General features: G+C 42.8%; 1 protein-coding gene and 1 long non-coding RNA gene across 2 annotated transcripts; one reads left to right on the forward strand and one right to left on the reverse strand.

The window, feature by feature from the left end:
• Positions 1-254: 254 nt before the first annotated feature.
• On the reverse strand, positions 255-15379 carry LOC306939232. The gene is made up of 3 exons (XR_013791857.1): positions 15234-15379; positions 11887-11943; positions 255-579 (listed from the first exon to the last, which is right to left on the reverse strand). It is a non-coding gene; the product is annotated as an uncharacterized lncRNA (long non-coding RNA).
• LOC306939231 (protein mono-ADP-ribosyltransferase TIPARP-like) lies at positions 14897-22403 on the forward strand. The gene is made up of 6 exons (XM_079523788.1): positions 14897-15113; positions 16611-17561; positions 18754-18937; positions 19697-19890; positions 20142-20393; positions 21625-22403. The coding sequence occupies exons 2-6, from the start codon at positions 16621-16623 to the stop codon at positions 22058-22060; spliced, it is 2007 nt and encodes a 668-aa protein (XP_079379914.1). The 5' UTR covers positions 14897-15113; positions 16611-16620; the 3' UTR covers positions 22061-22403.
• Positions 22404-24286: the final 1883 nt, after the last annotated feature.

The raw sequence follows: 24286 nt of genomic DNA on the forward strand, positions 1-24286 counted from the left end.
ATAAATAGGCAAGTCTTTCAATATATATGTATTGTTGTTTGTGGATGGATCCATTCTGCTCCTGTCCTACAGGGTATATTCGACACAAACAATATCATGTTCATTTCAAGAAAATAAGATTCATGTAATTAAAAAGTATTAGGCCATGAGTGAAAGTTACTGTAAATGCTGATCAGTGATATGAAATGTATGCAGCATTAATATCCCCCCCCCATCCAATTCATAGCGCTGCTAAATTGAAATGCCATAATTACTATATGCAGCACTGTCTGCATCTGTACCAATGCTGTGTACTCTTTTGCAGGTTTATATATAATACATATGCTTTATACATGTGCCAGAGTTTTCACTTTATTTACAATAAATGTTCACCATTAAGAAATATTGCAATTGTTTCTTAATCTTTACAAATACATGCATGTTCCTCAAGATATGCTAATATCGTTGTATTGTTGCTCAGTAGAAAGCGCCGCTGAGTGCAGATTCGGGTGTTGCCAGTGATCTTGCAGATGTCTTTTCTGTTGATGAGCTTCAACCACAGTGAGCGTCATTTGAGAGGGATGCTCTTAGATAACCCACCTAAAACAGAATTACACAACAGCGTTTACCTAATGCTTAATTAACGGCTTTACACTATGATGCACATGTAATGAAATTACAACATGAAATTAGCGGCAAGACAAAAAATATGAAATTACACGGTGTAGTTAAAACTAAATAAATAATCAGCCTAAATGTTTTTATCGATCGACATTTGACGATCTGTCAGATTACATTATTTTATTATTACAATAGGCTACTACTAAATAAACTTCTTAAAGGGATAGTTCAGATTTGTTTTAACTTAAGTTGTATGAAATACTTGCCATTAATATTAGTGCAACTTCCGTTCTTTTTTTACCCCTCTATCACACAGAACTATGTTTTTTGTGTCCATATCACTACGCCCAAAAAATAGTTCCATGTGATAGAGGGGTCAAAGTTGAACGAAAGTCACGCTAATATTTTAGAAATAGGTCAACAATACAAATTACGTTCGTTTTGTGGATTAATTTACTTTTACTGCGTGGCCCCAGTGCCCCCCACAAAATGACCGGAACTACTTAATATTGACCAAAACCAGAGCAGAACTCCTACCATGGGACTCGGGCAATCAATTAATACAGTTGCAACCACTATATTAATGGCAAGTATTTCATACAACTTAAGTTAAAAAAATCTGAACTATCCCTTTAATACTACTCATTTTCAACATTGAACTATGTCATTAATATACCTTAAGAGTTGTGTGGAAATAGTAAAAAAGTTCCCACGTTTGTTTAGCCTAGCACTGGAAGTCTAGAACTTCTACTGGTCATGTGATCAGTGACATTACGAAGGTGTGCTCTCAGCCTGGGCACACCTGAACTTCCATGCGCGGCCAAAAGAAGCTGTCTGTTTCTTCTGGGTTTTTAGACAGCTGGTTGACGGAAATGAAGCTCCACCAATTACAATTTACAATTTACAATTTAGGCATTTAGCAGACGCTCTTAATCCAGAGCGACTTACAATAGGCAAGAACAAAAAGCATGGGAATACATCACATATGTAACAAAATGCATTTATCGCGAAACATGCGTAAGCTAAGACCGTGACTAGAACATATCTATATAATGACACTATACATATAAACTATAACTAGAACATATCTATATAATGACACTATACATATAAACTACACATATGTGCTATACTATGCTGTACATATATACTATGAAGTGCTATGACTACATACAATGCACTTATTGTGCTGTCTACATGACATGCTATAAGTCTGTTTCAAATGCTATATAAGTCTAAGAAGTGCTGTCTAAGGGGGTAGGGTAAGTGCTATGGGCCATGATGGAGTCTGAAAAGGTGGGTTTTCAGACTACGGCGGAAGATCGGGAGTGATGCTGCAGTTCTGATTGCAACGGGAAGTGCATTCCACAGTTTTGGGGCCAGAAGGGAGAAGAGTTTGGGACGTGTGGAGCGTTGTCCCGGCGTTTTTAGTGAGGGTACTTCCAGCTTCCCTGCGTTGGCTGATCTGAGTGCGCGGGAGGGTTTGTAGGGTTCAATCATGCTGGCAAGATATGGGGGAGCCATACCTTTGGTTGCTTTAAATGCCAACATCAGAGTTTTGTATTCTGTGCGGGCAGCGACCGGGAGCCAGTGCAGGGAGCGGAGCAGGGGGGAGACATGTGAGAATTTTGGCTGGTTGAAGACCAAGCGAGCTGCGGCATTTTGGATCAGTTGGAGAGGCTTCAGTGCACATGCCGGTAGGCCAGTAAGGAGAGAGTTACAATAGTCAAGTTTTGACAGGACTGTTGTCTGGATTAGGAGCTGGGATGATTCCTGGGTGAGGAACGGTCTAATTCGTCGTATGTTATAGAGTGTGAACCTACAGGATCGAGTGACAGCTGTGATGTGAGTTTTGAACGAGAGCTGACTGTCCAGGACAACACCAAGGTTCCTGGCTGTTGGGACAGACGTTACCAGGGCGTTGTCTACGGAAATAGTTAGCTCCCGCATCGGGCAGGACTTAGCTGGGAAGAAGAGAAGCTCAGTCTTGTCTGGGTTCAGCTTGAGGTGGTTGGAGGACATCCACTGTGAGATGTCAGCCAGGCAAGCAGTGATGCGCTCTTCCACCTGGGTGGCAGAGGGGGGGAAGGATAGAAACAGTTGTGTGTCATCGGCATAACAGTGATAGGATATATTGTGGGCAGAGATGATAGTGCCAAGGGATTTAGTGTACAGTGAGAAAAGGAGGGGACCAAGTACAGATCCCTGTGGGACCCCAGTTTGGAGGGTTCGGGGGGATGATAACAGACCTTTCCAGGAGACCTGGTAGGTCCGGTCGGTGAGGTAAGAGGAGAACCACTTTAGTGCCGTCCCGCCGATGCCTAGATCCGCTAGGGTGTCTAGGAGCAGCTGGTGGTTCACTGTGTCAAATGCTGCTGATAGGTCTAGGAGAATCAGGACTGCAGAGTGGGAAGCAGCCTGGGCAGCATGTAGTGCTTCTGTGACTGCCAGCAGGGCAGTTTCTGTGGAGTGGGCTTTTTTGAATCCGGACTGGTTGGGATCTAGCAGGTTGTTATGTGAGAGATGGAGAGAGAGCTGGTTGGAGACAACACGTTCAATGCTTTTTGATAGAAATGAAAGGAGTGATACCGGTCTGTAGTTCTTGACATCTGAGGGGTCAAGGGTTGGTTTCTTGAGGAGTGGTGTTACTCTGGCTGACTTGAGGGCAGATGGGACGCAGCCTGAGGTTACTGAGGTGTTGATGATGGAGGTGATGAAGGGGAGCAGATCAGGTGCGATGGTCTGGAAGATTGGAGACGGGACAGGGTCGAGAGGACAGGTGGTAGGTCTAGTGGAAGTCACTAGTTGTAGGACCTCGTCTGGGGAAAGAGGAGAGAAGGAGGACATGCGTGGTGTGTTGGGGTTAGTGTTGGTTGAGTCAGATGCCACTTTATGGGGGAGGGGGGGGAAGGAGCTGCTGATATCGTCAACCTTCTTCTCGAAGTAGTTGACAAAAACATCAGCAGTGAGGGATGAAGGTTGGGTGGGGGGAGGGGGCTTAAGGAGGGAGGAGAAAGTGGAGAAGAGCTTCCTTGGGTTAGAAGTACAGGATTGGATTTTGGTGTGGTAGAAAGAGGTTTTAGCAGTGGTTAGTGAGAGGGAGAAGGCAGAGAGGAGTGAGTGAAAGTGGGATAGGTCATCAGGTAGCTTTGTCTTGCGCCATTTCCTTTCGGCTGCCCTTAGAGGTGTTCGTTCAGATCTGAGAGTTTCAGATAACCAGGGAGCCGGTGGACATGAGCGAGCTGGCCTGGATGAGAGCGGGCAGTGTTGGTCGAATGCAGATGAGATAGCGGAGAAGAAGGATGAGGTTGCAGAGTCAGGTGAGAGAGAGAGGAAGGACTCCAGGGAGGGTAGAGAGGAGAGAATAGAGGATGAGAGGGAGGAGGGGTTTAGGGATTTGAGATTGCGTCGGGTGGTGACGTTAGGAGGGTTAGTGGGTTTAGGCGGGAGGGTGGAGAGAGAGAGGGAGAAGGTTATGAAGTGGTGGTCAGACCTAATTAACGGAGTAACAGAGAGTGTAGAGGGAGAGCAGGCTCTGGAGAACACAAGGTCCAAAACATTACCAGCCTTGTGAGTGGGAGGGGAGGGAGATAGTGAGAGGTCAAATGAGGCCAGAAGGGATGTAACGGGAAGATACTTCTCTGCTGTAGGTAGGTTGAAATCGCCCAGTAGGATCAGGGGGGTGCCATCTTCCGGAAATGAACTAATCAGGGAATCTAGTTCTTCCAGGAAGTTCCCAAGAGTTCCTGGGGGGCGATAGAGCACAATGAGGGTGAGGGGGACTGGTTGTGATATTGAGATAGCATGGAATTCAAATGTGGACAGAGAAAGGTGAGAGAGATTTAAGACACGGAAATTCCATTTGGGGGACATTAGTAGTCCTGTGCCACCCCCTGCACCTGTTGGGCGAGGGGTGTGGGTAAACTTGTGGGAGACAGAGAGGGCAGCCGGGGTTGCAGAATTGTCTGGGGTAATCCAGGTTTCAGTCAGAGCAAGGAAATGCAGAGACTTGAGGGAGGCGTGGCCTGAAATGAATTCAGGCATTTTCTTTTTGGTAGCTGCATGGCAGTTCCAGAGGCCTCCCTCCACCACCATGTGGTGACTGGGTGAACGAGCTGGATAGATGAGATTTGAGGGATTTCTGAGACGGGGGAAGTAGTGACTAGGACGGCATGAGGGGGAAAGTATGGGGATGGTGGGAAAACACATTGTACAGAGAAAAATAGGTAATATATATATATAGTGGTAGTAATAATAATAGAACAAAAACCGCCCACGCGGCAGAATGCCGCTGGGGAAAACTTTTCCGGGAATCTGGCCGACGCGTGGGTGGAGCTTCATTTCCATCTACCAGCTGTCTAAAAACCTGGAAGAGACCCCCGGCAGACAGCTTCTTTTGTCCGCACATGGAATCTTAGGTGTGCTTACACTGTCTGCAGGCCAAAAATTACACCTTTGTGATGTCACTGATCACATGACACCAAGTCCACCTTCTTTGTTTAGGTTATTTTAGATGTTGCATGATTTTACTGTTTTTACAGATACAAATGTGTATATCAATGTGGGAATCTAATTGTTCTCTCTGCCTCTATCTACCCCCCCCCCCCCCCCTATCCATTCCATTCTCTACTAGTGACTGGAATGTTCTGAGATCCTGAGGTCCTGAGGAATGTTCACCAAGTTCAAGAGATTGTTTTTGTTCTGATCGGGCACTTAATGTTAATTTTGAAGATATGCCCTACATGACTTTCTCTTATTGAGCTGAGCACATTATTCATTATTAATCATTATACATGTAAACCAGGGGCTGATACTGACTTTTTTTTCTCCAAAGGAGCGCATGTGTTCCAAATTGAAAGAGGCACAATGAAAATGTAAGGGGCAATGTGTAAGCCACCCCATGTTTCAAGGAATCCAAAATCAAAATGTAGTATGCAGTAGAGCATAAGATTTTCTGTCGGGTGGAATTTGTCAAATTTGTTGGGCGTCAGGCCGGGCTGTACATTTATAGGCTACAGTACACACTACATTTACAAATTAGAAAATGTCAAAGCATTGGTTTCCTTTTCAATAAATGTTTGCATTGTGGCTACGCGTGTGCAGCCTTTTTCTTTATCTGACGATATATACACATCGGTGCATCTAGCAACTATCTACCTCCACTTTTTTAATACTTTTCATTGGTTAAATATTTTTTAACCGACATAAAGGGTGTTCAATAGCACTGATTTATGAAAATAATTGGCTCTGGAGTCTAACACACACAATATTAATTTGTTTGGTGCCGCTAACTTGAACTGGAAAATAAACTGCAAAATCAGTATATAGAATGAGATGTGAAATGAAGTGGTTCTCGACTCACCACCCAACATGCCCGGTATAGCGCTGCCTCACCTCCCGGAGAATGGACTGGGAATGAGGCAGAGAGAGCAGGCTTTATAAATGCCCCTCAAAAATAACCCCTGCCATTAGATTTAAATTAAGCAAGGCTTCACCCGCTGGCTGCTCTTAGGGAGAGACTGTGGCACAACAGCGCATTGGACTTCTAGGCAGTGTTGTTTTTGGCAGCAAAATTTGATTTTAGTTTTAGTCATAGTCTTTTGAATAGTTTTCATATAGTTTTAGTCACATTTTAGTCACCTGGAATGATTTAGTGTTAGTCTAGTTTTAGTCGACTAAATGTCATAAGATTTTAGTCGACTAAATCTACAGTTAATTTAGTCGACAAATGTATTTTGGCGGGCCTTGATACCGTCGAAATGACTGTTTTTACACTTGCTGAAAATAGCCGATCTACAAGCTCACAACGCGTCGCGCTGCGACGCGTTGTGAGCTTGTAGATCGGCTATTTTCAGCAAGCAACCAAAATTGTAAAATGACTTGTACTGGATCTCTTGTCCACTAGTCCCTTCCTAACATTTTAGTCTAGTTTTTATTTGTTGACGAAATTGTCAGTATATTTAGTCTCAGTTTTAGTCATCATAGCTTAGTTTTTATTTAGTTTCCATTTAGTTTTCGTCAGTGAAAAAAGGTAATCGACGAACATTTTTTGTCTTAGTTTTAGTCGACGAAAACAACACTGCTTCTAGGCATGTCAAAAGAGATAATCAAAGGCTCTGGGTTCGAGTCACTACACAATATATGTAACCTCTTTTTTCAATGTGAAATTCTCACTTATATGTTCTTTATTTCAAACAAATCATGACCATGATCCAATGTAACATATTGATAATCTGGCCCAGATCATTAAGTATTTTTGAACCCTCAGAAATGACATTTTTGAACAGAAGAGTCAAGCGTGTTGACTTTCGAGGGATTTTGATTGAAACAGGTGGACATGTGGCCATGCATCTTGTCCCATCCTGAGCTATCCCAACTTTCAGCAGCTGTCAAAACTTCCCCTAGGGTGGTTGAATAGAAACCAATGTGGGATATGTTAGTAGACACCTTTACAAACACATTGGTGAAGAAAAGTCTTGGTAAGAAATGTATTCCCAGATTTGACATTATTCTGATAATATTCCCTGGCTAATAACACAGAGAGAGAGAGAGAGAGGGAGGGAGGGAGGGAGAGAGAGAGAGAGAGAGAGAGAGGGAGGGAGGGAGGGAGGGAGGGGGTACCTGTATTTGAGAGTCATGCAGAAGCTATCTCCACAAAGCAAGACCTGAGGTTTAATAGGTGCAAACACACTTCCTGGAAATGCATTAAAACCTCATGGAGCATGGCTCCTCAATTGGCCTAATTAATGTGTGTGTTTGTTAGTAGGCTATGCAGATTCAGGTTGCAGGGCATTATCACGATGGTGAGAGTAGGGTGTGACCAGATGTCAGCCACAAAACCTTATTCTGAATACGGCTGATATGACATTGCATCACCAGAATGGGGAGGCCCATTCTCTAGTCTACACAGCAGCAGAATGGGGAGGCCCATTCTCTAGTCTACACAGCAGCAGAATGGGGAGGCCCATTCTCTGGGGAGGCCCATTCTCTAGTCTACACAGCAGGTTTCAACAGGGACGAGCAGAGAGTGTTAGAGGGGCAGGGGCTGCAATCCCGTTAAGAGGGCACTTTTGGACAAAAATAGCGAACATAGCAGATCTACAAGCTCTCAACGCGTCGCAGTGCGACGCGTTGAGAGCTTGTAGATCAGCTATGTTCGGGGCGCAACCCAGCACTCTTTAGCTATAGTGGAGATGCGGTTTTGCGTTGAACAAATTTGTTCAGCGCAAAATACATGTGTTCAAGTTCAGGAGACTTCGGGGGAAAAAAAGGCAATTCTCCTGAATGCTGCCTTTCGGTATAATGGCATGGAAATGAGAGACATTTGCATTTCTTTCACCATATTATAGTAAATGCTGCATTCGCAGTCTGGAAAGGGCAGTTGTTTTACAGACGGGTAAAAGGGCAGGGGCTGAAGCCCCCTTTGATGTCTATACATGTGTGCACGTCCCTGGGTTTCAACAAAGCAGGTCAATCAGGTCACAAATACAAGGAAAATAAGAACAGCCAGGTTTGCCAAGTCCTTTCTTCCTTCAGCAATTATTTATTAGGGCTATAATTATCTGCACATTGCAATGGTTAATCCCTATGCAGTAGCACAGTATATAGGCCTACTAGATGTCTCAGATTGCAGATTAATTTAAGTACAAATTTGTTGAGATACTTTGATTATTTATAATTCTACTCAACTACATCTCATTAGGCTTATATTGTACTTTTTACTCTGCTACAGTTATTTTATTTGACACTGTTAGTCACAAGTTACTTTGCAGATTTAGAATATTATTAAAAACAAAACAAAAACAAAACATAATTAACCAATTTAATCCCCATAATACTTCAGCTACTCGGAAATAGCCGATCTACAAGCTTGCATGCTTGACAAGGCAGCTTGTAGATCTGCTATTTGGGGGGAGGGAGTGAAAAAGGACATTCTGCATAATGAGTACTTTTAACCTTTGGTACTTTAAGTATATTTTGGTGTCAATACTTTAGTAGTTTTAAAAGTAAAAGTTTGAATACAGTCATTATTTCTTCCACCACTGGTTGTCAGAAGAAGATCTTTGATTCTGCACTGCCCTCTAGTGGATGCATTGCTTAATACCGACCGTGCCAACTGCCAAAATCAAGCTCACACAGAAGTATGAGTGACGTTACATACATAGTTCAAACATAGTTTTCTTATAAATAAAACTGTTTGAGGCTTACACTCCTGCCCTTACTTACTGGATTATTGTGATCTGATTTACATGCATGCATCTGCCAAATGCTTGCACTATCTTGTTGATTTCCAATGTATCTGTTCACGCCATTACTCCCAACAAACAAAAAAAAGTCAGTCACTGCATCAACTGTCTTAAAACAGGATTTCTAACCCTGTACTACCCGGCCGCTACCATCAGACTGTTGAAAAAGGCATGAACACAACACAGGCAGCCTGTGAACTATATTTATTTTGACCTTCCCATGCTGCACAAATTGGTGTTTTCACCTACATATGATGCTAATGGTTTAAAATAACACCTGCGTAATTGCTAATAATGTTCTAAATAGCATTTACTGTACATACTGTACGCTATGTATGTATCTACTATCGTTATTAATTTTGTTTTATTTTAACCGGTCTTTCCCTCTGCTCTCACTCTAAGGGCTCCATTTTCGTCACCGCTAAACCCCTTATCCCTAAACTTCTTTTTTTTTTTTTTTTTTACTATTTTGCTAAACACTTTTGAATAGTTAAAATGGCCAGTCTACAAGCTCACAACGTGTCAATGTAGATTGGCTAGTTGAACTATTCAAAAATGTCTTTCAAAATAGTAAAAAAAATAAAAAAGCAAAGAAGTTTAGGAATAAGGGGTTTACTTTAGCGGTGACGAAAATGGAGCCCAATCTATCCTCCCTCTTCTCACAGACAGAATACAAAAAAAAAGGATGACTCCGATACCGGTTTGATTGATTGATTGATTGAAATATTTATTAACAGTTTGCAGAATTACAGTACATTTCAAGCACAAACTCAATACAAAGACTGTTAACTGTGAGTGGACGACCCAATTAAGCATTACACTTGTTTACAAGAGGGTCCACCTTGTTCAATTAATCAAAATGTACCACCACAGCACCCTGATGTTTGTCACAGGCTGCAGGATTCTCACTGGTCATTGCACCGTGCATGCCAGAGTTCAGTGGTCTTCATTGGCCTCGTGCAGACTCACTGATTGTTACTTATTTATTTATAAATCCATCCTTTGTTTGCTTCCCTCCTACCTTTGTGGGTGCATCTCACACACAAAACCAGTAATTACAGTTTACTGGTCTTCATGTGTGCTGCGGCTGCCCCTACACAGCTTGGAATCACTTGCAGACAGATCTGCAGCTTAAGGAACTGATCTCCCTTAGGTCTTTTAAAGGCCTCTCTATAGGTCAAGTGTCCAGGGTGTTTTAGCTCATACAGAATTCCTGTGTTAGCTAGTACCTGTCTTAATACTTCCTTACTGTCAATGAAGTCCACACTCACAACACCAGAGGGAGTTCAACAAACCACGTGAGACCCAGATTCGGCTCAAACAAGGGATTAAATTGATTCCGCTCCTATGCCACTAAAATGTGGAACGCCCTACCATCCAACAGCCAACAATTAAGACATTGTAAATCCCTTGACTCCTTCAAAACCACTCTCGAAGAGCACCTACGGACGGCTGCAATTCGAAACTGGCCCCTGTAAAATGTCTGATGAAATGAAAAAGGTGGAACCTGTTGTGCTTTAGTGTCTTTAGTGCTTAATCATGGTTCGTCCACAAAGTAACAGTTTTATTACTGTATTAACTTGTGCTTTCGCTTGAAATGTACCCATTCTGCATACTGTGAAATAAAAATTGCAATCAATCAATCAATCAATCAATCAATCAATGAAAGCCCAGAGATAGAAATGCCATTAAATTGGGGGCCGTAGCCTAATTCAGGGCAAACCAGGGGCCCTAGAGCCGTAAAAATCTTCTCTTATGCCATGTATTTCCAAATGGGGGTCCGCAGGCTAATGAGTGTCATTTTGGGGGGTCCTTGCCATGATAAAGTTTGGGAACCATTGTTGTAGGGTACTTGGATCGTGTCTTGAAGGTATGGAGGTGCCATGCTGCCTTGTAGGCCAACATCATTTGGGACTGGGTGAAGGGCAGCAATCTAAAGCCAATGAAGGGAGTGGAAAAGGGAGAGACACTCGAAACGTTTTGGTGGTTGAAGACCAGGCGTGTTGCGACATTCTGGATCATTTGGAGGGGCTTGGGATGCCAGTAATCATGGAGTTACAGTAGTCAAGCTTGAACCCATATAAGACCTGAGGACGATTCTACAAATGCCTTCTAAATCCTGACAGTTTTCTGAAAAACCTATGTATCTATGTCAGTGGTTCTCAAACTATTTCATGTCAAGGACCCCTAGAATTATATGTATTTGGCCGCTGACCCCCCCCAGAAGCAAAGATTTGAGTTCACTCTGAAAGAATATATATTCAAAGATTTGCGCCACATTTTCACGATTTTTCAAAAATAGCAGATCTACAAGTTCATAGCGCGGCACTTGGTGCCGCGCTATGAGCTTGTAGATCTGCTATTTTCAACAGCTAAAGCGTAACATAATGCTTAAAACACCAAAAGGGCTTCCCGCCCAAAATGGGTTTTAACTTGACTGTGGCCTGAATAAGGAGCTGGGCAGGCTGAGAAAGGGTCTGTTACAAACATCCGAATGATCAGTGTAATCCTACAGGAACGAGTGACTGCTGCCTTAATTTAAAGCAGTGGTTCCCAAACGTTTTCATGTCAATGTCCCCCAAATTGACACTAATTAGACCGCGGACCCCCATTTGAAAAGATATGCCAGTTACAACCCCATAAGAGAAGATCTTTACAGCTCTAGCAGAGATTCTCAACCCGTTTACTTTCAAGGACCTCCAGTTTGACATGCATTAGTCTACGGACCCCCATTGAATGGCATTTCTATCTCCGGGACCCCAATTTATATTGTAAAATCAATGTTAATTTAACTATGAGAGTGTACAAATGGACCCCGTTAGGGTCCATTTGGTTCCATTTGTACACTCTCAGAGTTACACAGGGTCCATTTGGTTACAAACTATCATTTAGCTAGGGGTCCCCGGGCCCCACTTTGGGAACCACTACCTTAAAGGACAGCTGACTGACGACAACACCCAGGCCCTTGACAGTTCAAACAGAAGAATTAAGGGAGTATTACTATTTGTCCATGGAAATAGTAAGTAAGGGCAGGACTTACCTGGGAAGATGAGAACGGCATTGAGCTTGATGTGGTGGAAGCGATGCTCTCTTCACCCTGAGTGGCAGAGGGGGGAGAATGTAAATGGTGCATTTATATAGCGCCTTTATCCAAGGCGCTTTACAGAGATTGTGCATTACATTCACCCATTCACACACACATTCACACACATATTCATACACCGATGGCAGCGGAAACCAACCTGCAAGGAGCAACACATTAGGAGCAATTAGGGGTTCAGTGTCTTGCTCAAGGACACTTCGACACTAACTCAGGGGGAGCCCACAGGGTTCGAACTGGGAACCTTGCGGTTACCATCCGGCCACTCTACCCCTGAGCCACTGCCGCCTCCGTGTGCAGAGATGACAGAAGCAAGAGATTTGGTGTAGAGGGAGAAAATGAGGGGGCCAATTACAGACCCCTGGGGGACCCCGGTCATCGGGTTACGATGCGGTGAACGCACAGGAAACCTTTTGTATAGCAGTGTATAATATGTAATAATAATGTGTGGTTGTCACAAAATCCCACACCCGTTTGAGAACAAACTAATGTGTTTAGGCAGCAGCTAGGTGCTTTAATATTTCCCCATGCAATCCCCCTCAGTGCCCACCATGAATTAGAGGCGAGGTGCACACGGCACGCAAGGAGAGCACTTCTTCCGCCACTGAAAAAGTGTATTTATTGCCTCGGCCAATGGCCATAAGGAGGAATATCACAACATTATCATATTCAGCTTTGGTACCCTGAAACATGAGGACGAGCGACGAGTGTCATGTGAACCGTGGGCTAGGCCAAGTAATTCACAAGATACAAATGAGTTGAACGAACCAGTCACATTTTAACTGCCTCGTTTTATTTATTATTTTCATTAAACTGTTCACCATATGTACAGTGTATGTACAGTACATATGTCATTGCATCTGCCAGTTTAACTGTCTCTCACTCACTGCTATTTTAACCACACATTGTAGGCCATTACATGTTGATATCTGATCTGTTTCTTTCTCCATCTCTTTTCACCTATAAAGCTGTGAATGATGCGGCAATAAAGTTGAGTTGAGTCAGAGTGCAATTATTGTGACAATTAAAGGACCACTTCACCACTTTTCAACATGTCTTCATATAATTGGTCCTCACTAATGTTCATGATAAAACACCACCATTTTTTCCTACTCAGTCTGTTTCTCATAGGAGGGCTTTGGGCAGTTCGGACACCCGTCCACCAGTGACATCATCATTAGGCCGATTTTTTTTAAACAAGATTTGTTTTAAAATATATTTAGATTTGTATTATCGTGAGAACGATGGCTTCAACTTTTGCATTGCAACTTTTCAAGAAAAGAAAGCCTGCCGTTTCCATTAGCTTGGATTCACCATCGATGATGTCACTGGTGGACGGGTTTCTGAACTGCCCACAGCCTTCCTATGAGACACAGACTGAGTAGGAAAAAATGGAGGTATTTTATCATGAACATTAGTAGGACCATTTATTTCAAGAGAAGTTGAAAAGTGGTGAAGTGGTCCTTTAAGTGGTGGGTTCCAGACAGTGTTGGGCTACGGTAAAAGGTTAACCAGCTAGCTAAGCTACTTTTCATAGAAAATAACTGAGCTACACTAAAAACGCTCTTTCAAAATTAAGGTTCAAGTTGTAGCCTACTATGTGGCTGTCTGGCTGAGGACACGTTACATGACATGACTTGAGTGATTGAATAAAACACAACACAACACTGTGTGTGTATTGCTACAAAGATTTGATGTTGTTAACTTGTCAAGCTAGACACATGGTGAAAAGAAAATATATACACGTACTTGGGAAAATGGGATGCAAATGTTCTGTGAGAAAGCAGTAGATTATTGGGCAAAACAGTCCTGTAGTAGACTAGTAGAGCCCCATTAAATTCGTTGATATGCTAATGACTTTATTTGAATAGCACTTTTCAATATGTAGCCTATAGCTATATTGCTCAACTCAACCTGATATTAACAATATAAGGCTATTGCCTTTAAATTGTTGCATGTCCTAACGTCTAAAGAATTGCTCAGTCAGTGCCTCAGTTCAACAATTTTTCTAAGAAATAATAGCTACACTTATATAGCCTATATTAGTCAGGGAATATTATCAGTAGGCTATAATCTGTATAATCTGGGAATACATTTCTTACCAAGAATTTTCTTCACCAATGTTTTTTGTAAAGGTGTCTACTAACATATCCCACATTGGTTTATATTCAACCACCCTATATGGGAATTTTTGACAGCTGCTGAAAGTTGGGGTACCATCAACAGCCAATATGGAAAAATGTTCTAAATTTCATTATGCTTTAAATAGCATGTGACGTGTCAAACTAGGTGGTTTTCATCATTCTGAATCCATTCCAAGCATTAGTTTTGCACAAAAAACATTCCTTGGGCTAAACACGGCCATAGACACTTGCCCAAATGAGCCCAAATGTGCTGAGTTGCTGACCTCATCACATTTGTGATGACGGCTATGGCCTTTTTAAGCCCAAGGAGTGTTTTTCGTGCAAAACTAATGCTTGGAATGGATTCAGAATCATGAAAACCCCCTAGTTTGACCCCTAGTATGGCCATAGACCCCCTAGTTTGGCCATAGCCTATATCCACTTGCCAAAATATGCCCAAATGTGCTGACTTCATCACATTTGTGATGACGTCTATGGCCTTTTTAAGCCCAAGGAGTGTTTTTCGTGCAAAACTAATGCTTGGAATGGATTCAGAATGATGAAAACCACCTAGTTTGTCACATGCTACTTAAAGCATAATGAAATTTAGAACATTTTGCCATATATTGGCTGTTGTAGCCGCAATTTGCTGTCAAAAATTCCCCTAGGGTGGTTGAATATAAACCAATGTGGGATATGTTAGTAGACACCTTTACAAACACAAGAAATGTAGGCCTATTCCCAGATTGTATTAATATCCCCTGACTGTCTATATGTGTAAAACATAGCAGAGCTGCAGAACATAATCACTTCCTAATTAGGTTCACCTGGCGCACTCCTCCACGTCTCCCCAGGCTTGTGGAAGGCTGGAAGCCAATGGTACGTGTAACGTTCCTCCCTAGTAAAAAACAAGTTGTTCAATCCGTACAGTAGCCCCATGGCCCCTTCATTTGCTCTTTTGATCGATGGTAGCGCTAAACTAAACTTGATGAATCCTTGAGAAGAAGTTGAACGAAGAAAGGATCGTACGTGGGACAGTGGGTGGTAAGTGAACACCGTTTAAGCCTATAGTAGCTGGCTCTGGTTAGCTAGTAGTAGGCTAGGTCCAACTGTTACTAAGTTATGAAAACGTGTAGCTTTTACCTCACCATCTTTCGCTTTTACCTTGCTAGATTGGGATGGGTTTTTTTACGTGGTGGTGGTGGTGAGGCGCCGATGATAATTGACGACGTCAGATGGTGATGATGATGATGAATTGATGATGGATGATTATAGCCTAAAAAGTCAAATTTGCTGAGTTCAGCTTGCAGTTCAACTTGTACGAAAATAAAAATCACACCCGTGTGAAGTGAGGGGCGCTCTTATCATCGTACATCACCATGCATTATATCATACTGGCCAATCAGAATGCCTGTTGCCACAAATGTACGTCATATTTGGCGACATTTGACCTAATTTCTCCTTTCATTGTCAATGGGCAAATATTGAGACGTGTGGGGACAAAAGCTGTATATAAGAGGGGCTAGTGCCCCTCAAAGAACAAGACAATAAAATAAAAAACTTTAACATAACATCACAGAAGACAAAGGCTCTTCAATCAATGTACGTGATCTGGAATTATAAGCTCCATGAACAGGACAGACTGGTGCACAGAAGTTTAATCATGGATCTTGTTGGACCAATATTCACTGTTCAGGTCAGGAGTCAGGACATGGTTGGGGTCAGACATGCATAGAGGGATAACACTATAGTGAGCTGTGTCGCCGTTTTAGAATATCCGAAAAACAGAATTGGGCAAAACAAATCAGTTACTCATTTTGCTGGGGACCCCCTGGGACCCCAGCAAGGAGCCTTACCCTATAGAGGGTATGCGTGTGACATCATCATCAAACCAGGAAGTTATGTGGGAACGCCTACTGAGTGTCAAAAAACTACTTTATTGCCTTGACAGCCCCATACATCCAAACAGAAAAGTCCTATTTCATTGCATGAAATGACTTTAACCCATAGACCTGATGTCGAAATTTAAAAAAATGTCTTTTTAAAATGACCTTTTTCTGAAAAACCTCATTTTCTATATCAGTGGTTCTCAATATTTCATGTCAAGAACCCCAAAAATTATATGTAATTGGCCACCGACCCCCATCTGAAAATATGTTTTTCCAGGGACAAGAATATATATTCAAAGATTTGAGGCACATTTTCACGATTTTTCAAAAATAGCAGATCTACAAGTTCATAGCACGGCACTCGGTGCCGCGCTATGAGCTTGTAGATCTGCTATTTTTCAACAGCTAAAGTATAACATCCCATCCAGAATGAGTTAAACAACATTAAATTCACTTTGTCACTCGATCTGCCATTCACTATATGCATGCACATACCCTCTAGTGTTAGAACTATAGAGATGTTTAAAAACGTTGACCTCACAAAACACTGGGAATTGTTGATTGTTCACCATAATGAATGAATAAAGTATGGATTCAATTCAATAAAAATAAACAGAACATGCTCATAAAAAAAAAAACAATGTCTCAACAGAATTCTAAAGATGCCAAGGAAGAAGAGTCCTAAAATGCCTGACATTCCGACGAATCCGGCCGTCGAGGTTCTGTCCAAAATATCCAAGGTCAGAATGTTGAGCCCGTCTCTCATTCTCCTCGAAATCCCGATGGACACCAACACCGACCTCCCGGTGTGGGACGCCGTGCGGTCTCAACAGGTCGACGTCGAATGGACCGTCGGCACGTACAGCATCGGCGTTGTCATAACGCCAGTTCCCACCACGGTCGCGCCGAAGGCAGCGAAGAGAAAACGCGGCCGCCCGAGAAACGACGACGCACGTAATAACAACAACGACGCGCCGACGAGTAGCACTCCGGAGAACCGTTCCCCGACGAAGCAGCCCCGCATCACCCTCCAGCACATACCTCTTGCCCAGAGCACCTCCAATAACAACGTCCTCCTCACCGTCCTGCCGAGTAGCCACGTGGCCTGCTCTCCCGTCAACCCCTTTGCCCTGACGCCGGTGACAAACAACTCCTTCTTCTGCCCTCTCCCTCTCATCATCTCCCAGCCACAGCCGGCCACCACTAGTACCCAACAACAACAACCCAACTCTCCTCCTCCTGCCAAGAAAGCTCGGCTGTCCACCTCTCTGACCCGAGCGTGTACCTCTAAGTATAAGACGAAGACGAGTTCTTCATCATCTCCGGCCAGACCACCACCACCACCACCATCCATCGAGGAGATAACCCACACCAAGCAGCCCTGTGACATCCAGATCTGTGACGAGTTCCTCTTGAATGTGTGTCGCAAGGGGGAGAGCTGTGAGATGCACCACACTCCCTACCCGTTTCATTGGCAGCTGTTTGCCGAGAGCGCCGGCGGCCAGTGGGTGGACCTAAACCCTGATGCTCAGCTCTGTCTGGAGAGGCACTACTGTAATACTGTCAAATTTTTCGATGTGGAAGAGATTATAATCAAGGATGGGTGAGTAATGGGCTAATTCATACACTTTACGCCGTACGGTGCCGTACTATGAATTAGGCTTAAGCTCTTTTTTTTTAATCCCCATTTTCAAAAATCCTCCGTTTTTTCAAAGATTTGACACTTTTGAAATTTCTGCCTATAACAGCATGCATAAAATACTGGGTTTAAAGTGGTTAAGAAAACAGGCCCAGTGAATGGTGACACACATTGTCAAATTCTCATTGACAATGTGGGTTTTTGACTGGTTTCATAGCAGATCTACAAGGCCTGTTGCTGTAGGTCATGAATCACTCCATGTATTTATCAGGGTTCAGATAATAAAGTAATGCATTCATGATAGTGTTCAGTTTTACCATGTACGGTATTGTATTACCACTCATTCCTGATCAGGATTTTATGGTATTGATAATGGTAAAGGGAGCTCCTTTACTGTAAACTTAAATTCTATGGATCTTCACAGGCAATAATGTATGTGTCCTCATCTATCCTGTACAGTGTTGTTTTTGGCAGCAGATTTAGATTTTAGTCCTAGTCTCTTTGTGGCAGCGGTGGCCGAACGGTTTGCGGAGCGGTCTTGATACCGGAAGGTCGCCAGTTCGTATCCCCGGACCGGCACGTTAAAATTACCACCGCTGAAGTGCCCTTGAGCAAGGCATTGAACCACTACCATGAAATGTTCTATGAGCAGGGCCTGGCTGTAAACAAGTATCTGATGCTTAGTCCAGTTACCCTGGGTAAATATAGTAACTTTTCTTTGCTTTGCTTCTTGAATAGTTTCCATTTAGTTTTATTCACATTTTAGTCACCTGGAATGTTTTAGTGTTTAGTTTTAGTCGACTAAATGTCATAAGATTTTAGTCGACTGGATCTACAGTTGATTTAGTCGAACAAAATGTGTTTTGGCGGGCCTTGATGCCGTCGTAATGGCTGATTCTTTCACTTGCTGAAAATAGCCGATCTACAAGCTCACAACGAGCTTGTAGATCGGCTATTTTCAGCATGCAACCAAGTGTAAAATGACTTATACTGGATCTCTTGTCCACTGACATTTTAGTCTAGTTTTTATTTGTTGACGAAATTGTCAATACATTTAGTCTTAGTTTTAGTCATCACAGCTTAGTTTCCATTTAGTTTTCGTCAGTGGAAAAAGGTAGTCGACAAAAAACAACGCTGATCCTGTATTCCCTGTTAGTTTGCACAGAGTGAGCCTGGATCTGGCAATGATGAAGGTCAACAACAACAACAACGTGGGCCACAAGTATACACATGTGAGACGTCTGTCTAACACCAGTGACCCCGCCAGGAACCCCCACTTCCCCACCGAGTGGCGCATCTACTGCCGCTCCAACAACGGTAGATGGGAGGAATACTCAAAGGTTAGACTGTTTTTTCTCCTTCTCTGTGGTTTAGTTTGACCCTCAGTTCTTGAGTTGAACCCAAACACAAGGAAATCACAGGCAGTTACCCATTTAGACCTGAGAACGATTCTACAAATGCCTTCTAAATCCGGACAGTTTTCTGAAAAACATAGAAAACTATGTTTCTATGTCCGTCATTCTCAAACATTTTCATGTCATGGACCCCCAAAAATACATGAAAATGGCCGTCGACCCCCATCTGAAAATATGTTGTTCCCGGGACCCCCCCACCCAGAAACAAAGATTTGAGTTAAAAGCGTTCTGAAAGAGAATATATATTCAAAGATTTGCACCACATTTTCAATTTTTTTCAAAAATAGCAGATCTACAAGCTCGTAGCGCGGCACTCGGTGCCGCGCTATGAACTTGTAGATCTGCTATTTTTCAATAGCTATAGCATAACAATGCTTAAGCCGATCTAGCTTGTAGATCGGCTATTTTCAGCATGCAACCCAAGTGTAAAATGACTTATACCTCTTGTCCACTAGTCCCTTCCTAGCATTTTAGTCTAGTTTTTAGCTGTTACATTTAGTCTTAGTTTTAGTCACCAGTTTTCATTTAGTTTCCATTTAGTTTGTCAGTGGAAAAAATTTAGTCGACGGGACATTTTTCGTCTTTGTTTTAGTCGACAAAAACAACACTGCTGGCCAGGGGTGCTGTAAGATGTCACAGTCAATGAATTTCCATGTTTTATTGTGTCTAATGTGGCCTATTTAGGAAGTGTCCGAGTTGCTTTTGGGGAAGATGGCTGATAAAGAACCGGAATGCACTGTGCAGATCAACGGCGAAGAATACACGGTGAACTTTGGCGATATGACTCAAACCCGCAACTCAAACCCAGGATCCATTACCAGAGTTCTCTGCAGGCCCACCTACCGTTCCCCGGCATCCATGGAGCCACACTTACATAAGTAAGAGAGTGTGTGCGTGTGTATTATACTCATCTATCTCTGTCTTTTCTGGGGGGATTCAATAGATCTTTTATAAGTGATTTTCTTTCTTTTACTTTATTTAGCAAATTTCGTATTATAAACAAGAGGGAGTGTAGCGCCCCGGATTACATTAGACAATTGACACTGGGTGAAAAAATGGGTTACAGCATGCAGCATGCAAGGTCATTCTACCAAATAAATTCTTTGGCCCTCTCGCTCTACCTTCTCAGGAGGACGGGAACTCCCAGTGAGCCTCCTGAGGCCAACTTTAACGTGGACCCACTGAAGGCCTTCGCCTGCTGGTACCCCCCTGTATGGAGTCTGGTCCCACACCAGGACTACAGGCTGGTGGACGTCCCTACAGGCACACAGGCTTTCCTCAAGGTCCAAAACATGTTCCATCAAAGCCTTTGTGAAACCGAGATGGAAATTACCAGCATCCAGCAAATCCAGAACCTCCTCCATTGGGACAAGTTCCAAAGGTGTGTCTGTCGTAGCCTAATGCTGAGTTAGTTAAAATGGAGTTTGAAGTTAGAATGTGTTTGTATAGGAACTTAGGAAGGGGGCAGGGCAGCTAAAATGAATATCAAATATCTAAATACTGAATCAAGCAGCTTAAAAACTGAACACTTCACGCTTATGTGAACACTAAGCCTGGGTAGACGATAAAAAGTTTTTTTTTTAAGTGAAATATCCCTTTAATCACTTCCCTAAAGTAAGATTTTATTTTGTGGAAATATTTCATATTGGTGGAGTAGAATTCAACGTCGCTGCTGCTTTGTGAATGTTTGTTTGTTTTTAATCACAAGATCTGTACCTTTTAAAATGGTATATACTAGTGGAGACCTGCGGATTTAGCCGTGGTTGCCGCGGTTAACTAACCTGACTCCTGCTCCCATCTGGGAACTCTCAGGCAGACTTGATGCCCGGCCACAAAACGGCCTGGCCAATCAGCGGCAGCTAGAGGCGGGATCAAGGCAGCACTGTGTATGCCTTGAGGTTAGCGGTTAACCGCGGACTTTAGGGTGAATTTGGGTCATTCAAATATATTATAAATTAATATTGGATAGTAATTAATTAATGCGGTCGGATAATGGGTGGATTATAAATATGCACACGCAGATTCGGGTGACAAAAGCTCATCCGCAGGTCTAGTAGCTTAGGTGACAGCTTAGCAGTGTTTTTGGCAGCAAATTTCGATTTTAGTTTTAGTCATAGTCTCTTGAATAGTTTTCACATTTTAGTCACGTGGAATTTGTTAGTTTAATTTTAGTCGACTAAATCTACAGTTGATTTAGTCGAACACAATGTATTTTTGGCCTTGATGCTGTCGTAATTACTGTTTTGTTTTTTTCACTTGCTGAAAATAGCCGATCTACAAGCTCACACTGCGACGCGTTGTGGGCTTGTAGATCGGCTATTTTCAGCATGCAACCAAGCGCAAAATGACTAAAATGTTAGGAAGGGACTAATGGACAAGAGATCCAGTATAAGTCTAGTTTTTATCCGTTGACGAAATTGTCAATATATTTAGTCTTAGTTTTAGTCATCATAGCTTAGTTTTCGTCAGTGGAAAAAGGTAGTCGACGAACATTTTTCGTCTTGGTTTTAGTCGACGAAAACAACACTGCAGCTCAGGGTCACTTGTTTCAATCCAAGGTCCCGTCGGCAGGACTGCGGATGGTTAATGGTCCTTGTTGTGCATGTTTGCAGGCACAGGGCACACATGGAGCAAAACTCCAAGTGGCTGGAGAGACACGCCTTCCACGGAACCGCCAGCGAGGCGGTGCCGCAGATATGCCGCCACAACTTTGACCCGCGTGTGTCGGGGACCAACGGCACGGCCTTCGGCGAAGGTTCCTACTTCTCCTTGAGCTCCTCGTACTGCCACATGTTTTCACCCCAGTCGGCCGACGGAGTCCGGCACATGTTCCTGGCCAAGGTCCTGGTGGGGAGCGTGACCCGAGGGCGTCGCGTCTACCGCCGGCCTCCGCCGGTACGCAAAAATACACCTCTCCTCTTCTACGACTCCTGCGTGGACTGCGTGTCTAAACCTTCCATATTTGTGGTATTCGACAGCTGTCAGTGCTACCCATACTACCTCATCAAGTACAAAGAGCTGTCCCGCATCATTGACATAACAAAGTAAAAAAAAGAGCATTTTATTTATTTTTATTTACATTGAGCTTTATTATTTTCTCTCTAGCCTAGTTCACATGTTGGATGATTAACCCATATGACCTGAGGATGATTCTACAAATGCCTTCTAAATCCTGACAGTTATCTGAAAAACCTCATGTTTCTATATCAGTGGTTCTCAAACAGTTTCATGTCAAGGACTCCCAAACATATATATTTGGCCGCCGATTCCCATCGGAAAATATGTTGTTCCATATTTGTTGCTCCCATGTCGGGTGTTGTGGACCGCTTAACTTGAATTTACAAAAAGAAAAAGATATTTGTATACATAATAAAAATGCTTTGTTCTCAGATTTTCAGGATCCAGTAGTTGTGTGGTCTATCTATGGGACACAATTAAAAAGCGGGATGGTTTGCATGTTTTCAAAATACATTCCTGCCTCTTGGTAGTTTTTGGATGGGTTGACCAGGGATGTCAAACTCAAATACACGGTGGGCCAAAATAAAGAAATTGGTATAAGTCAAGGGCCGGACTGTGTTTCAACACACGGGCACCGCGGTCAGGAGGACGTCCCAGGCAAATAGCAAAAAAGTAAATGCATTTAAAACTGAAAATTGATTATTATTAAGCTCAGTTTCCTGTTCTATGATCCTCACAAAGCAGGACTAGTATTGTGGTGCTCTATGGTGGTCCAGTTCTAATACTAATTCAATATCATCCCGCGGGCCAAAGATAATTCATTCACAGGCCTGATTTGGCCCCCTGTGACCTAACTGCCTTTTGCACAATAGATCCTCGGTTAAATTAATTTATTTTTTTTATGAATTAGATAGACCATTTTTAACAATCACATCTTTATTAAACGTTGAACAGATTTTGACATACTCACCATAAGATAATTATTTTTATAACACAGGGACTATATGAAGTATGAAAAATAAAATAAAAAGGACCCCAAAAATGTAATGTAATTGGTCACCGACCCCCATCTGAAAATACGTTATTCCAGGAACCCCTCAGAAGCAAATATTCTAGTTAAAAACGTTCGCTCTGAAAGAATATATATTCAAAGATTTGCATCACATTTTCACGATTCTTCAGAAATAGCAGACCTACAAGCTCGTAGCGTGGCACTCGGTGCCGCGCCATGAGCTTTAAATCTGCTATTTTTCAATAGCTAAAGTATAACAATGCTTAAAACACAAGGGTTCCCGTTCAGAATGGGATAATTGGTCCTCACCAGTGCTCATGATAAAAATCATTTTTTTTCCTACACAGTCTTGTCTCATCATAGGACTGTGGGCACTGGGCAGTTAAGAAACCCCATCCACCAGTGACATTGTTAGGCAGATTTGTATTATCGTGAAAATTATCGCATTGCAACTTTTCAGGAATAGAAAGCCTGCAGTTTATTAGCTTATGATTCTCCGTCGATGTCAATGGTGGACGGGTTTCTGAACTGCCCACAGTCCTCCTATGAGACAGACTGGTTTCTGAACTGCCCACGGCCCTCCTATGAGATACAGACTGGTTTCTGAACTGCCCACGGCCCTCCTATGAGACAGACTGGTTTCTGAACTGCCCACAGCCCTCCTATGAGACAGACTGGTTTCTGAACTGCCCACAGCCCTCCTATGAGACAGACTGGTTTCTGAACTGCCCACAGCCCTCCTATGCGACAGACTGGTTTCTGAACTGCCCACAGCCCTCCTATGAGACACAGACTGAGTAGAAAGAAATGGTGGTATTTTATCATGAACATTAGTGAGGACCAATTATATGAAGATGGGATGAAAAAAAAAGTGGTGAAGTAGGTCCTTTTAACAGTTTTCCATTGTTCTCTGAGCACATCAATAAATATCTATTTATGAATGCACACTTAGGCCTATATGAAACCAGTCCAATCTTTGCCACGCATTAAGATTGTGAGATATAGTGTACAATTAGACAGTTTGTCCAAGGGTTGGCACTAGAAGAGCATAGGTGACCAGAATTGGTAGAGGCCATCCTCGTTGGAGCATGGATGCACTCAGCTAGTTACACAGAAATTGAATTAAACCCATTTTGACATGTACTGTGTGCAAGTGTACATTTTGGCCAAAAGGTGGTGCAGTCCAGAGTCACCAAAAATCGGGATTACCGGTAGGTCATCCTCTGGATCATTATGGTGCACACTGCGCAGAAAATGTCATGCCAACCACTCAGTAGTTTTTGAGATATGTTGTTTGAGACTAA

The sequence above is a fragment of the Electrona antarctica genome (assembly GCF_951216825.1).
Source record: "Electrona antarctica genome assembly, chromosome: 16".
Lineage (NCBI taxonomy): Eukaryota > Metazoa > Chordata > Actinopteri > Myctophiformes > Myctophidae > Electrona > Electrona antarctica.

What these genes read in the sequence shown, in the direction of transcription:
- LOC306939231 (XM_079523788.1), top strand. Translation starts at nt 16,621, where the DNA reads ATGCCAAGGAAGAAGAGTCCTAAAATGCCTGACATTCCGACGAATCCG. An exon ending in ATGGAGCCACACTTACATAA is followed by an intron (nt 19,891 to 20,141) that starts GTAAGAGAGTGT and finishes CTACCTTCTCAG; the next exon opens with GAGGACGGGAACTCCCAGTG. An exon ending in CATTGGGACAAGTTCCAAAG is followed by an intron (nt 20,394 to 21,624) that starts GTGTGTCTGTCG and finishes GCATGTTTGCAG; the next exon opens with GCACAGGGCACACATGGAGC.